The 15,490-nt window shown below is 44.5% G+C and overlaps 1 protein-coding gene across 1 annotated transcript; it reads right to left on the bottom strand.

Moving 5' to 3' along the window:
- Window positions 1-758: 758 nt before the first annotated feature.
- LOC311492446 (uncharacterized protein) lies at window positions 759-10,735 on the bottom strand (the record flags this gene model as incomplete). Its single annotated transcript, XM_084550728.1, has 8 exons — window positions 759-1,265; window positions 2,229-2,356; window positions 8,030-8,089; window positions 9,412-9,537; window positions 9,654-9,899; window positions 9,982-10,239; window positions 10,419-10,460; window positions 10,705-10,735. The coding sequence occupies 8 exons, from the start codon at window positions 10,733-10,735 to the stop codon at window positions 759-761; spliced, it is 1,398 nt and encodes a 465-aa protein (XP_084406854.1).
- Between the last annotated feature and the right edge of the window lie 4,755 nt (window positions 10,736-15,490).

Genomic DNA, 15,490 nt, shown 5'->3' with positions numbered 1-15,490 from the left:
TTCCTGCAGTGCTGATGTCAAGCACTCTTAACATACAACAGGCAGGCAGTGGTGAACATCAACAGCTCGAACAGTCATTTTGAATTTACTGGCTTGATACCACCAGAGCTGATGGTCAACTCATTGTTCGCTCCTTCAGCCTCCACCGCAGCTATCACCACCACCAAGAAGGTCCCGAAAAACCAATCTTGAGTGAGCCAGTTGATTCCAGGAGAGCGCTCTGGAGATGGCACCTCAGGCGAGGCAAAGGGGGAGGGGGCTCTATGCCAGGCTAAAAGCCGACCACCACTACCAAGCATTTTGCTAACTAACGTGTAGTCTCTAGAGAACGAGCTTGATGAGCTAAGAGCCAGGATTACGACACAGTGGGAAATAAGATGGTGTTGCACTTTAATTATCACTGAGACCTGGCTTTCTAACAAAGTCCGGGAACCTGCCGTTCAGTTAGAGACTCCATACATCGAGGAGACCAGCCTGTGGCCTCCGGTAAGGATGAAGCGGGAGGTGTGTGTGTGTGTGTGTGTTTGTTTGTCAACAACGGGTGGTGTGGAAATATATGGACTGATTTTTTGCCTTTTTTTTCGGGCACACGTTTAGCCATGAGGGTCCTGACAGGGAGGTCAGGCCCTCATGGACACCATGGAGACAGGCCTGCAGGCCGTCAGCCCCTGGCATAATGGTCTGCCAGCCATCCAGTGGTGGCTCTCTGGCCTGGTGACCATTGGCCAGCCAACCTCCAGTGACCTGTTCCCGTGCTTCTATGCCTGCCCCCCGGAAGGCCTCAGGTTGTGCTCCTTGTGCTCCTGCTCCTTGTTTTCCTGTCCCAGCTCCCAGGGTGGACTTCGCTCTGGCTCCTTGTGCTCCTGTTCCAGCTCCGAGGGTTGCCTCCGCTCTGGCTCCTGTTCCGGCTCCGAGGGCCGCCTCCTCTCTGGCTCACATTCCCTAGGTGGCTCGGGCTCCAGCTCCTGCTCCTGTTCCCGAGGTGGCTCGGACTCCGGCTTCTGCTCCCATTCCCAAGGTGGGTAGGACTCCCGAGGCCCTACCAGTCCCGGCTCCAGAACTCTCAGCCCTTGTCTGCCTGGCCTCCCGGCCGCCCCCCAGGACTGCGGCTCCCATGGCCTTTCCCAAGGCCCTTCCTGTCCTGGCACTAGAACTCTCGGCCCTGTCTGCCTGGCCTCCCGGCCGTCCCCCAGAACTTTCGGCCCTGTCTGCCCAGCCTCCCAGTCACCCTGGATCCCACCTCCACCAGCCCTGTCGAGTTTAGACTTTTGTTTAGGATTTTGTTTTTTTAGGGACGTCTGGGATCCATCCCTTGAGAAAATACTGTCATGGTTCTGTTTTTTTGATTCCTGTGTTCATGTTTTGAGTTTCGTTCATGTGTCATGTTTTCCATTTTCCTGTTTTATTTTGTTAAGTTCTTGATTTTCTGTTGTGTTACTCCATGTATTTTCTCCCTTTTGATTAAGTCATGCCCTGTGATGGACTGGCGACCTGTCCAGGGTGTACCCCTGCCTCTCGCCCGATGACAGCTGGGATAGGCTCCAACAGACCCCTGCGACCCTTAACAGGAATAACCGGGTATAGAAAATGAATGAATGAATGAATGATTAGGTCATTGCTTTCTCCTTGTGTTATGATTTGTTTCACCTGTGTCTCATCACCCCCTCTTCCCTTTGTGTGTATATATAGCCCTGCCTTCGCCTTTGTTGCTTGCCGCATCATACTGTTTCTTTTTTATCGTTGCTGTGCTCCCAGTGTTATTGATTTCAAGTCTTGTGATGTTACATTTTTTTTTGTCTTTTTGAAAGTTTTGATTGTTGTTTTTGGAATACCTGCTGTCTCAGCTGTGTTTTCTCTTTGATCGTGTTTCATTTTTGTTTAATTAAATTCAGCTTTTGCCTACTCCTGCCTCCTCACCTATTGTCCAGCATTTGGGTCCTACCTATCCTTGAAAAACTGTGACAAATAAATCTTTGACGCTTTTGGTATATTTGCAGTTTACAAATCAAAATATTTCTAGCCAAGGGTGCATAAAATCTGATACACTTTGCATAAACAACATATATGTTCAAATGTGTCTCTGCAGTAATGGAGACTTGACCACATTAAAGAGTAGAGTAATGCAAGTTTATTTTTATTTAGATTTTTACACTTACAAGACAAGACACCAAATGGTGGTGACACACTGTGACAGTCCACACGTTTGGGTCATGTTTTATAACTCTGACTATCACACAGTGAAGACATCCGAGCAGCAGCAGCAGCACCACCACCATGATGATGGTGAACGCGGTCCTTAGGATGGGGTAGAAGTGACAGCCGTGATCCGAGGAGGGACGATGTTCTGTGAGAGTTTCTGAAGAGAGAAAAGACATTATGAGACACGCTTGTTGATAAAGTGGTTGTGACTAAATAGAAGCAAAGAGTAATCCATTAATGTGTCAAAAGGCCTTGTATCCAACAGGATGGTTTCCAGTTTATTTTAGTGATTTCACAATTAGACATTGCAGGTTCGAATCCATGGGCCGGCTGGCCTTTCTGTGTGGAGTTTCCATGTTCTCCCTGTGTGGGTTCTCTCCGGGTACTCCGGCTTCCTCGCACCATCCAAAGACATGCTCATTATGTTAATTGGTGATTCTAATTGGCCGTAGGTGTGCATGTGAGTGTGAATGGTTGTCTGTCTCTGTGTGTGGCCCTGCGATGGACTGGCGACCTGTCCAGGGTGTACCCCTGCCTCTCGCCCGGTGACAGCTGGGATAGGCTCCAGCAGACCCCCGTGACCCTTAACAGGACCAAACGGGTATAGAAGGTGAATGAATGAATGAATGAATGATGTGAGGAGGTAACATTTATCGGTTTGTGAAAATATGGTGTAGTTGAAGAACAGGAACTTACATCATGTATACACTATTCAATATAAATCTTAAAATTGACACATCCCACCTCCAACAGACAGCCAGCTCTGTGGTGATTCTCCAGCTCCAGGGATGTGACATTTGTAGAGTCCTTGATCAAGCATGGAGACTGGTTTGATGCTCAGAGTTACTGTAGAGCTTCTCCAATTGCGGACTCCATCTTTATAGAAATTAGCTCTGATGTTGGAGGAAGATATTTTGGTTCTGCAGCTCAGAGTCACATCTTCTCCCTCCATCACAGGACGAGCAGGACTCTCCAGGATCACAGAACCAGCTGAAGAACACAATCATATTTAATTTATCTTGAAATCACGTCGAGATAATCACAAAATATCACTGCCTCACTGCAAACATACAAGTGACAGTGATGTTGATGATCACACCAATACTTTCCAGTGTCAACTCGATAAATATTTTTAATGGTGCAGTTAGGTCCTCTTGATATTCTGTCATTAGTGGTGCAACACGAGGGCATCTCCCCAATTTTTTATTTTTTTTTATGTTCAACATCACAGTAAAAGACTCCCTCACAGTATAAAGTGACAGACTCATATTCAAAGAACTGCAGTCTGTTTGGAGAGATACGAAGAAAAGCTGCATTGGAGACAAAGAAAAACAGAGAAATTCAGTTTAGACATTTACTCCTGTGAACTGCTGGACAACGTCTACAACATTTAAAAGTAGAAAAGTAATAGAAGAACTCCTGTGATGATTAAACACACCAATCTCAAGATATTTTTGCCTCTTTTCTACAACTGCCCAACAAAACATCTACTCACCAACTTCCTGGTCCTGTGCACACAGTGCAATGCAGAAAGCTCTGACCTCCATGTTGTCTTGCTGCTGACTGAACATCAGACTGAAGTGTAAAGTGAGAAGAAGAGGGGGCTGGGTTTATGTGAAAGCTCAGCCCAGGGGCCCAGATACTTCATGGGTGGGGACTTCCTGAAAACCAGTTAGATCCCACTTATGCCCCATATGGGCATTCATAGATGGGGCAACTATCGAGAGTGCGGACAAACCCGCTTGCAGCCTGGTTGAGTCCTGCCTCTGGCCCAGTGAGATCCTTGTTAAAGAGACAGGTAGGTGGTATTTTGGTCATCACTTTCTTTCTGCTTTGGCCAGAGTCTTCACTTGAGACAAGATGGATCCTCATTCTCTGCTCTACATTGAAAGGCTCAAGATCTGTTAGTGTCTCTTTGACCTTTTTCTTTAGTGCAGAGCCACGTCCAGTGAGGAAGATCTTCATGGTTGAAATAGCTCCACCCAAGGTTCTCGTGGACCGTCGTCCTTTCACTTTAGCATCTTGTGTGGTCAGAGTTAGGGAAGAGTTGATCTCATTGATGATCTCTCTCACTATGGTCTCTGTGACCTCAGGTGTAACTCTTACGGGATGCCTCCTCCAGTGATATCACAGAAAGCCTGACAGATGGCGCTTTCCACGCTACTGTAAATGTCACAGTTGAGAGCCATCATGGTGGGGGCACCAGAGGATGTGGATGATCCACACATCGACAATGTGATGATTTCAGGGACAGACTCTCTGATGAAAGGAGTGGTCTCCTCTCTTCACCAACTAGCCCTACAACCAGACTTCATGCCTCAAAATCTTTGGTACATAGTTTGGGTCTCCAGCAAGACAGAAGGAGAAATATGTATCATCATAAGTGGTTTGATTAAACCTAACTTGGCCCTGCCAGTCTGTATTACACATTTCCTCACCATAAGGGGGAGATCACTGGCCTGGGCTTTTGAGTTGATACTAAAATTGTCACAGGGTGTAGCAGGGGAGAAAGGGAGGAAACAAATAATGTTAATGGATATTTGTATAACGGAGAACAACAAGCACTGCAGCGGCATGACAGGAAGTCCATTAGCTAAAGTCCAACAAAAGTTCCAGTCTATCTTTTTTGGATTCATGGTAACTGAAGCAGAAGAAGCAAAGTAATCCAAAAACCAAACACACACAAGGACACAAGAAGAAAAGGAACACAAGGAATAGCAGGAAAACACAACAGGTACTTCCACATAACAAAGTGACAAGGGATAAGACAGGACTATATCTAAATAAACAAAGTAATGAAGTGAAACTTATAACAGAGGAGCAAGCAAACCACAGACAAGGAAGAAGAGTTGACAAGACACAGGTGAGGTGTCTTGGTGGTGAAGTACAACAGTCAGAAATAAAACAGGAAGTGAGGTCAAAGAATGTCCTTTTCGTTGACCAAGGCTGATGACCCAAGAAATTCAGAGTAATGGATCCATCTCTGACTTTCCTGTCAGAATGTAGGAAGATCGACTCACTTCGGTTTAAGAAGACATAACCCTCAAGACCATTGTCAGTGTGAACACAGGTTATTTCATGATGATGTGCATGATTTTCACTCATAAAACCTAAGAATGTTCTTCTATAGTTATAATTATCATGACACATGCGAGAAAACGCTGACATTTTGTACCACAGAACAAACTCAGACACTCTGACGTGTAGGACATGACTTTTATTCTCATTAGTGAAACACAAGAAACTCTCGTCTTTTTCCTGACCTCAAACTTCAAAAAAAAAAAAAAACAATGCAACAACGTCAGACACGCAGCGACAAGTTTAGAAACAGTAGCAGTGCTCATCTGGTGAGCAACTGCGTGAACAGACTGAGCTAATGGAACAAGTTGGTTTAACTGCCTGATGAAAATAAACCAAAACTTCTCTGATGTGTTGGTTAAAGCGCACACGCTGTCAAACTCCACATGTTTGTTTTTGCACAGAAACTATTTTAAATTTGTAACACAGCAAACAGACCTGAGACCTTTTTTTTTTTTCTTTTTTAGCTTGTACAGTAACAACAACAGTACTGGCCCTAACTGTGTCACTTGCTGGTTTTCATGTAGATCATGATGCTCCTCTTTTTAGTCAGCACTCAGCAACCTGTAACACATAGGACACAGAAGACAAATATCAAGGACGTTGTAGTTTATAGAAAGAAAAGAAGTTGTTGCAGAAATCTACTTTACTAAGGAAATAATTACTTAAAATCACTACCCTTACCCCTCTACCAGGAAGTATTCTGAAGCCCTTAACCACATAAATGACATCTTAGAGATTTACACACACACACACACACACACACATATATATACACCAAGGAGGCAGAGGCCAGGAGAATAAACAAGCTGTTCTCCACTGAACCAGCCAAGGTGTATTCTCAGTGGCAGGGAGGAAATAACAACCGGTCAGACCCACCAAGAGCTGAGGTGGAAGAATACTGGAAGGGTATATGGGGAAAAGAGGCATCACACAACCCATATGCCCAATGGCTAGTAGACCTAAGAGCAGACCACAGCAACCTCCCAGAACAAGAACCAGTACCCATCTCAATGGCAGACATCGAGGAAGGATATGATCCATGCCTACTGGCTATAGAAGCTAACGGCACTCCATGAACACCTAGCAGCACAGATGACCCAGCTACTAAGGGATGGGTCCCACCCAGAGTGGCTAACCCAGGACAGGATGGTTTTAATCCTGAAGGACCCCCACAAGGGGCCTTTCCCATCCAACTACTGGCCAATAACCTGTCTCTCCACAACATGGAAGGCCCTGTCAGGCATCACTGTGGCTAAGATGAGTAAGCACGTATGAGCGGGGCTCTAAAGGGAATTGGTAGCAACACCAGAGGAGCTTAGCACCAGTTACTGGTCGATAGAGCAGCTGTACGCCAGGAATGAGCGAAAAATCGACTCACTGATCCACACCACCAGGATCTACAGCAACGTCATAGGGATGTCATTCGGATCGGGCCGGATGGTCTCAAAGAGAGGCAAGATGATCAGAACTGAAGGGGTTGACCTACCAGAGGGCAACATAGGTGATATCCAAGACAGCTACAAGTACCTCTGCATCCCACAGGCTAATGGAAACCATGAGGAAGGAAGTCAGCAAGGAAGTCAACCACAACCAAATACCTCCAGAGAGTGAGGCAGGTCCTGAAAAGTCAGCTAAATGGCAGGAACAAGATCCAAGCCATCAACATGTACACAATACCAGTCATCAGATACCCCGCTGGGATCATAAGCTGGCCAAAGGAGGAGATAGAAGCCACAGACATCAAGACAAGAAAGCTCCTCACCATGCACGGAGGGTTTCACCACAAATCCAGCACCCTGAGACTGTATACTAAGCGGAAAGAGGGAGGCCGAGGACTAGTGAGCATCAAGGCCACTATCCAGGATGAAACATCAAAAATCCAAGAGTACATCAGAAAAATGGCCACTAAGGATGAACTGCTAAGTGAATGCCTCAGGCAACTGAAACCCGATAAGAGTGCAGAGGAAGAGGAGCAGACCACCTGGAGGGACAAGCCCCTACACGGCATGTACCACCGCCAAATTGAAGAAGTGGCTGATATCGAGAAGACCTATAAATGGCTGAAAAAGGCTGGACTCAGAGACAGCACAGAGGCACTGATCATGGCAGCACAAGAACAGGCCCTAGGTACAAGAGCCATAGAGGCCAAGATCTACATGAGTAGATCAGACCCAAGGTGCAGACTGTGCAAAGATGCCCCTGAGACAGTCCAGCACATAATAGCAGGGTGTACGATGCTAGCCGGGTCAGCGTACATGGAGAGACACAACCAAGTGGCAGGAATAGTGTACAGGAACATCTGTACCCAGTATGGAATAGAAGTGTCCAAATCCCAATGGGCCGCACCACAGAAGGTGGCTGAGAACAACAGGGCCAAGGTGCTGTGGGACTTCCAGACTGACAAACAGGTCCTGGCTAACCAACTGGACATAGTGGTGGTTGACAAAGAGCAGAAGAAGGCGGTGGTAATAGATGTGGCGATACCAGCAGATGCCAACATCAGACCGTGCTCATAGAAAGACAACTGTGTAGCAATGAGGAGATAAAAGACTATATTTGACTCACAATCTCAATTGTAGAATAGTAGACGTCTTTGTCAATGGGGTCTCGGGCTGGTGAAGGGAACACTGGACTCTGCTGCTTTGAAGACAAATGAAATATTCCCTACTACACGTCTCCTTTTAATTAGAACAATAAATCATTCACAGATATTGGGATTAACAATGTTATGAATAATTTTAATTCTGACCCAGCTGTGGAGTGCCACTCCGACCCAAAGCGTAGTCCATGGGCAACTCTCCATTTTCATCTGACAGAGAGAAAAAAATCACAGCTGTAACATATCAACATAACGTCTCCTTTACAGCATTGCAGTTGTTTAAATCCACAACTTTTCTTTATTATCTTGCATTTGTTTGTATTAGTCCTAAACTAAGCAACACACCACCAGGCTCGATTTAACATCTAACTCCAGAATTTCAATAACCATCTGGAGCTTTGGCTTGTTCCACATTTTATAATATGATCAGTTGTTGAATTTGGATCAATAACTTGTGCTTGAGGTCAAAAATGTTTCAAATAGAAAAAATATGAATTGATACAGACACGTAACTAAATATAAGTCTCAAGTTGTATGAACACCTATGTGTGGCTCGTTAGAGCTGACGCTGTGGATTTGATTATGCAGGACACTAAAGTTAAGACCAGCACCAAAAAAAATAAAATAAATATATATATATATATATATATATATATATATATGGTTAGAGGAAATACCTTTATTCTTCCTGTTCTTTGTTACAGTAGCATACATTGCTTTGCTTGCTTCAGGTGCCTGTACAGAGACTGGGAAAAAACAAAGCAATTAATATGTGTATATTTTTTTTAATATCCTTTCTGCTAAATGTTGAATCTCTAACGTTAAACCTACCTGTCTGATGCTCTGATGAGTCTGAATCAGACACAGTCGATGACTGTGAACAAATATCTGTAAGAAAAAAAAAGTGAATATGGTGGTGGAACTAAAGTAATCTGAGAACTGACTTTCTAAGTGGGGCGGCACAGTGGCGAGGTGGTTAGCAATGATTTTCTCGTGTCCCGGGTTCGAATCCATGGGCCAACTGAGCTTTTCTGTGTGTAGTTTGCATGTTCTCCCTGTGTCTGCATTGGTTCTCTCCAGGTACTCCAGCTTCCTCCCACCGTCCAAAGACATGCTCATTAGGTTAATTGGTGATTCTAAATTGGCCGTAGGTGTGCATGTGAGTGTGAATGGTTGTCTGTCTCTCTGTGTTAACCCTGCAATAAACTGTCCAGGGTGTATCCCCGCCTCTCGCCCGATAACAGCTGGGATAGGCTCTTGCAAACCCTGCAACCCTTAACAGGAATAGACGGGTACAGAAGATGAATGAATGACATTCATTTGAGTTACAATAGTTACTCAAGAGGGAAGTTCATTTAATTTGGAAAATTGTGTCATGTTTTCTGAAGTTATTGCCCAACGGAAGCATTTATAATGTGAAACGCTTCGGCCCTAGCATCTAACCCCAAGGAACTCCTCCATTACTTTTGTGTACATGGAAGAATCGTATTTTGACGAAGCAAAACCAGTAAAGTTGACTGTGTATTCTTCACCTCTGCCATAGGGAAATCTGCCAAAGCGAAGAAGAACCAACAAAAGAAGCATCAACAAGACGGAGATGATGATCCATGGTGTGCTTGTGGAGGAAGAGCAGGCAGGATAAGAGTGTTTGTGATCTTCTGTATCGACGGTAGGAAAGGCTGAAATTGAAGGAAATGGGAATTGTTTCTGAGAATAAACACATACATGATCAGTACTTTATGAATCTTATTTTGAAAAAACCTACATGTCTCACCTTCAACAGACAGCCAGCTCTGTGGTGATTCTCCAACTCCAGAGATGTTACATTTGTAGAATCCTTGATCAAGCATGGAGACTGTTTTGAGTCTCATATTTCCTGTGGAGCTTCTCCCCTTGTGGACTCCATCTTGATAGAAATCAGCTGTGATGTTGGAGGAAGATATTTTGCTTCTGCAGCTCAGAGTCACATCTTCTCCCTTCATCACAGGATGAGCAGGACTCTCCAGGATCACAGAACCAGCTGAAGAACATGATCATATTTAATTTATCTTCAAATCAAGTTGAGATAATCACAAAATATCACTGCCTCACTGCAAACATACAAGTGACAGTGATGTTGATGATGTTTCTTCTCTCTCCTCCTTCCTCACACCAATACCTTCCAGTGTCATCTGCATAGACACTTTTAATGGTGCAGTTAGGTCCTCTTGATGTTCTGTCATTAGTGGTGCAACATGAGGGCTTCTCTCCATTCAATTTATCTTCAACATCACAGTAAAAGACTCCCTCACAGTACAAAGTGACCGACTCATACTCTAAGAACTGCAGTCTGTTTGGAGAGATACGAAGAAAGGCTGCATCTGAGACAAAGAAAAACAGAGAAATTTCGTTTAGACATTTACTCCTGTGAACCGCTGGACGACGTCTACAACGTTTAAAAGTAGAAAAGTAATAGAGGAACTCCTGTGATGGTTAAACACACCAATCTCAAGATATTTTTGCCTCTTTTCTACAACTGCCCAACAAAACATCTACTCACCAACTTCCTGGTCCTGTGCACACAGCAGGATCATCACAGTCACTGAAGACGCAAAGAAAATAGATGAATCAATAAAAGATTTGTCATCTCCTACAGCTGCTCAAGATGTTCATCATATTTGCTATTAAATGACGTAGCTGGTGAAGAATAAAACTTGAGTTAAAAGTGTTGAATTTAATTTCACTTACAAAATAACATTCAAACATTCACTTTCATGTGCATGAGCTTTTAATTGTAAATAATCATTTATCATTAAGTTTTAATCTAGAAAGGAGCCAGTACTCACACAGTGCGATGCAGAAAGCTCTGACCTCCATGTTGTCTTGCCGCTGACTGACTGATCATCAGACTGAAGTGTAAAGTGAGAAGCGGTCTCTTCCTGTTCAACTGCTGAGAACTGTTGTAGTGGAAATAGCCTCAGTGCTTTAGTTGAATATCAGTGGGTGGTGCGAATGTGCGTTCACTTGCTGTCCTCCATATTGGTTTGTGGTTTATTAGCATTCTAATATATACTTATTAGCACAAAGTGTAAAGTACAGTACAGTACTGAGACTGAGAGGAAAGTCATCTTGAAAACAGTGCACACATTTAACCACTGAGTCCCTAAAGTGCTGGAGATGAAACTCGCCTTAAAGGACAAAGTTTAAAATGTGTTCGAGATTAGATAGTAGGAAACACCCTGATAGCAATGATATCATTCTGTTCTAATTCAGCAACCCCTTGACTAGAACTGGATCAAGAGTTTATAGAAATACCACAAAGCACACATATTCTACAAAGGTTCTAGTAAAAATAGAACCAGGCCCAATCTCCATTTGTACAAAATACTACTGATTCTCACTACAGGAGACAGTGTACACACAATTAAACCTTTGGTCATTTTATTTACCCTGTACATGATCAAATTCTGACATTTTGCACATATAGAATCCATAACAGTTTTGAAACAAGTCACCAAGGTGTGTTGTGCATTGTTTTAAATACCTCATTTTAAGACGAATATAATGTGTTTACTATCTATAGTACCACCATTAGCCCACTAGATGTAGTCAAACTACTATGTATGAAACTGAGGCACAGGGCCCAGATTCTATCAGACAGGTCACCATGTGTTGCAGAGTTGATGGAGAATCCTGTGAATCAGCTCAAATGGACCACAAAAGGTAATAAAAACAATATTTATTGACAATTGTTTTTGTATATGTTTAAATGTTGAGACATTTAAACATATACTGTTCTATTTGATTATATAGTCATTGTTCGCTCCTTAAGCCTCCACCGCAGCCACCACCACCAGGAAGGTCCCGAAACACCAATCTTGAGTGAGCCAGTTGATCCCAGGAGAGATATGGACGGAGGGGGCTCCATGCCAGACTAAAAGCCTGTGCTATCCGACCACCACTACCAAGCATCTTGCTAACTAACGTGTAGTCTCTAGAGAACGAGCTCGACAAACTAAGAGCGAGGATTACGACACAGTGGGAAATAAGAGAGTGTTGCACTCTAATTTTCACTGAGATCTGGCTTTCTAACAAAGTCCCGGAACCTGCCGTTCAGTTAGAGACTCCTTACACCAAGGGGACCACCCTGCGGCCTCCAGTAAGGGGGAGGTGTGTGGGTGTGTCTGTTTGTTAACAATGCGTGGTGTGGAAATATACAGACTGATTACTAGCAATTTTCACCAGATGTGGAGCGTTTTTTTTTTGTTTGTTTGTTTGTTTTTTGCTGAACTGCTGCCCTTACTATCTATTGGAATTCCGTGTGAGCCAACTTCATGGCAGCACTCAGGGAGCTCCGTGATTTCATCAGTGCCCTAGAGACGGCTAATTCTGATGCCATTTTTATCATCGCCGGTGACTTCAGTGCAAGAAAAAAACTTTGGGTTATGTGTACAGTAACATACGGGGGGCATACAGGTCTGCACCCAGGCCACACTGTGGACACTCGGACCAGTTCTCATTGTTCCTGTACCCAGTCTACAGACAAAGACTCAAACAAACAAACCCATTCACCAAACTGGTTAAAGTACAGAGAGAAGCTGTACAGCTTCTATTCTACTACTGACTTCAGGCAGATAAGGCAGGGCCTGCAGCACATCACAGACTACAGGACTACCACCTCAACACCTTCTACACCCGCTTTGAGACCATCCCCAGCACGGAGAGGAGTCACACACCAGCAACACAGAACACCCCTCCCCACCACCAACTCTCTCATCAGCTCAGGTACACAAAGGCCTGAGGAGGATCAACCACCACAAAGCAGCAGGGAAGGACAACATCCCTGGAAGAGCCCTCAGAGCATGTGCCAATGAGCTGACGGACTTTCTCAACTTCATCTTCAACCTCTCTCTCACTGTACCCTCATACTTCAAGACAACAATGATGGTCCCCCTCCCCAAGGAGAGTCCACCAACCAGCCTGAATGACCACAGGCCAATATCACTCACTCCAATCATGATGAAGTGTTTCAAGAGAGTGGTACTGGCCCACATCCAGAGGCGCATACTGGACACACTGGACCCTCTGCAGTATGCCTACCATCCCAACAGGTCCACCTTGGACGCCTTTGCTGCTACCCTCCATATTTCCCCCTCTCACCTGGAAAATAAAGACTCCTACATCAGGATGTGCTTTATTGACTCCAGCTCCGCCTTCATCATGGCCAAACTCACCCACAAGCTGTCTTCAATCCGACTGGCACCTGAACTTTCTGACTGGCAGACCCCAGTTTGTCAGGACTGGGAATAGGACTTAAGCCAGCATCTCCACGAATACTGAACACCCCACAGGGTTGTGTCCTCAGCCCCACCCTGTTCACCCACGACTGTATCGCCTCCCACAAGGTTAACACCACCCTGAAGTTTGTTGCCCAAGATACTCTGCAACTTCTATAGCTGCTTCGTTCAAAGCATCTTGACCAGCTGCATCACTCTGTGGTATGGCAGCACTACAGCCATGGACATCTGATGCCTGCAGAGAGTGGTGAAGATTGCTGAGAGGATCACCAGGGGTCTCATGTATTAAGGGTGCATGCGCACAAAAACATTCTGTACGTTCTTGTTCACAGAAAAGTTCAGATGTATCAAGAGTGAAATGACCACGAACATGGATGAGCTTCACACCAACGTCACGGCTGGCGTACGCTGGCTTCTACAGCTGCTGATCCTTTGATGACACTTAGAGGTGATGTTGGGAAACTGTCATAAATGTGAAAACAATTAGTCAGACCAATCTGGACTGTGCCGGTCGACCCTGAGCAGAGCTATGCCAGCCGTGTCGGACAGAATTATCTGCATGTCAGCCAGGTATATCAAATTCCAATACAATGCATCTGAACAGGTCAAAATTAAAGCACAATTTCCAGCGAGAGACAGTTTTCCGAATGTAATCGAAGCTATCGACTGCACAAAAATTGGTATAAAAGCGGGGTCAGGTACAACATGTGCGCTCAATTCCACTTTGACTGGGGAAATGTGCTTCTGGATCTGAGCGTGCAGCACGTTTCAGTAGGAAATCCATGCAAGTCTTTGTACATGAGGCCCCTGGACTCTACTGTCCTCTCTGCAGTACATCTACCAGAGCAGAGGAGAGCTGCCTCCGTCACCAAGGACCCCACCCACCCAGACTGTTCACACTTCTGCCCTCAGACTGGAGGTACAGGAATGTGACATGTAGGACCTAGAGACTGAAGAAGTCCTTCATCCCCTCTGCCATCAGACTCCTAAACAGCTGACAGGAGTCTAGAATGATGGACTACTTGTCATACAATGCACGTTTCCAGTTTCTGTTTACATTTCATTGGAAATTTTTCTACACTGTACACATGACAGTAAACTCTTTGAATCTGGAATCTTTTATTGTTGACTTTGCATCTCTGTTACATGACTCCTTTGAAAGTTTAAATTCTGTAATTGCTGAAAAGTTTGCCAGTGCAGGTGATCAAGATGCCAGTGAGGATTTGTCTTAAAACTTCAATTTCCAAATGAAATTACTGTAGAACTGACTGTGTAACCGAATCGTCCCCTTGGTCATTTTTATTCTTAATTAAAACATACAACTCCATCTAGCTGACGCTGAAACCAGTTTTCAAGCTGAAGAAACTTTCTTCCAGAATTCTTTGAGAACCTGTTGTGGTTTGAGTTTTTGTCTTATGTTCATAGTTTGTGGCCATGTTCAGGTTTTCCTTTTTTTTTTTTATCTCCAGCAGTGCAGGTGGTGTCTTGGAGGCGTGGCTGACCCACTTTTTCATTAGGATCACTGCAGAGCATACCCGAGTTCCATCACCACCCCACAAAAGCCCGGTTCACCCTCGACACCAATGTCGGATGATTCCATTGTCAAGGTGCATCAGTTTCCTTGCCGTCAGCCAGCCTCCGGTTGCCGCTGCCTGCTGCACATCGCTACCTTGAGCGGTCTTTTGAGTTTGTAGTTTTTGCCTGTTTGAGAAAGCTGAAAATAAACCTTTGTTAAACCTGCCGACCATTCTCTCTGCATTTTGGGACCACCCTGCACCCAAGCCACAACAGAACCTTTCCTTTTGGTCGGCACAAATGTCCAGAAGCAAATCATCCTCTCCTTCTGGTCGACCGTGTCGCCCTTCGGATCGGCTCGGGTCTGGACTCTTCAGAATGAAGAGAGATGGATTTTAAATATAACCGGATGCCATTTATTTACTTTTAAAATAAAATTTGCAGATAGATTATTCTTACCAGTAGCTGGATCTCTTTGTTGTTTCTCTGGCGTGTCCGGTATGATGATTAAGTGGTAATATCGCTCCTCATCCTGTTCAAATCCCTTCTTGCCTTCTGTTGTCGAGAGAGAGCATGACCTCTGTGTGCATGCATCTGATATAATTCACATAATATCATATATTTACCTTCATCAAAGTCAGGTATTGGCCAGGCTAAGGTTTGAGAAGCACATGCTATAAACAGAAACACACATTTTTTAAAGGTAAAGTAGGATAAGATAGTTTAATTAACACTGTCATGGAGGGTGTAGCTGGCACTGCTTCAGGGGTGTCTTGCAAAAATGTTACACAGCAGTTCATTCATTCTTTTGTAACCGCTT

Source organism: Chelon labrosus (assembly GCF_963514085.1).
Source record: "Chelon labrosus genome assembly, chromosome: 1".
NCBI classification, from domain to species: Eukaryota; Metazoa; Chordata; class Actinopteri; order Mugiliformes; family Mugilidae; genus Chelon; species Chelon labrosus.
Note: the sequence above shows the minus strand (reverse complement) of the source record. Positions and strands in the feature narration are given on the sequence as shown.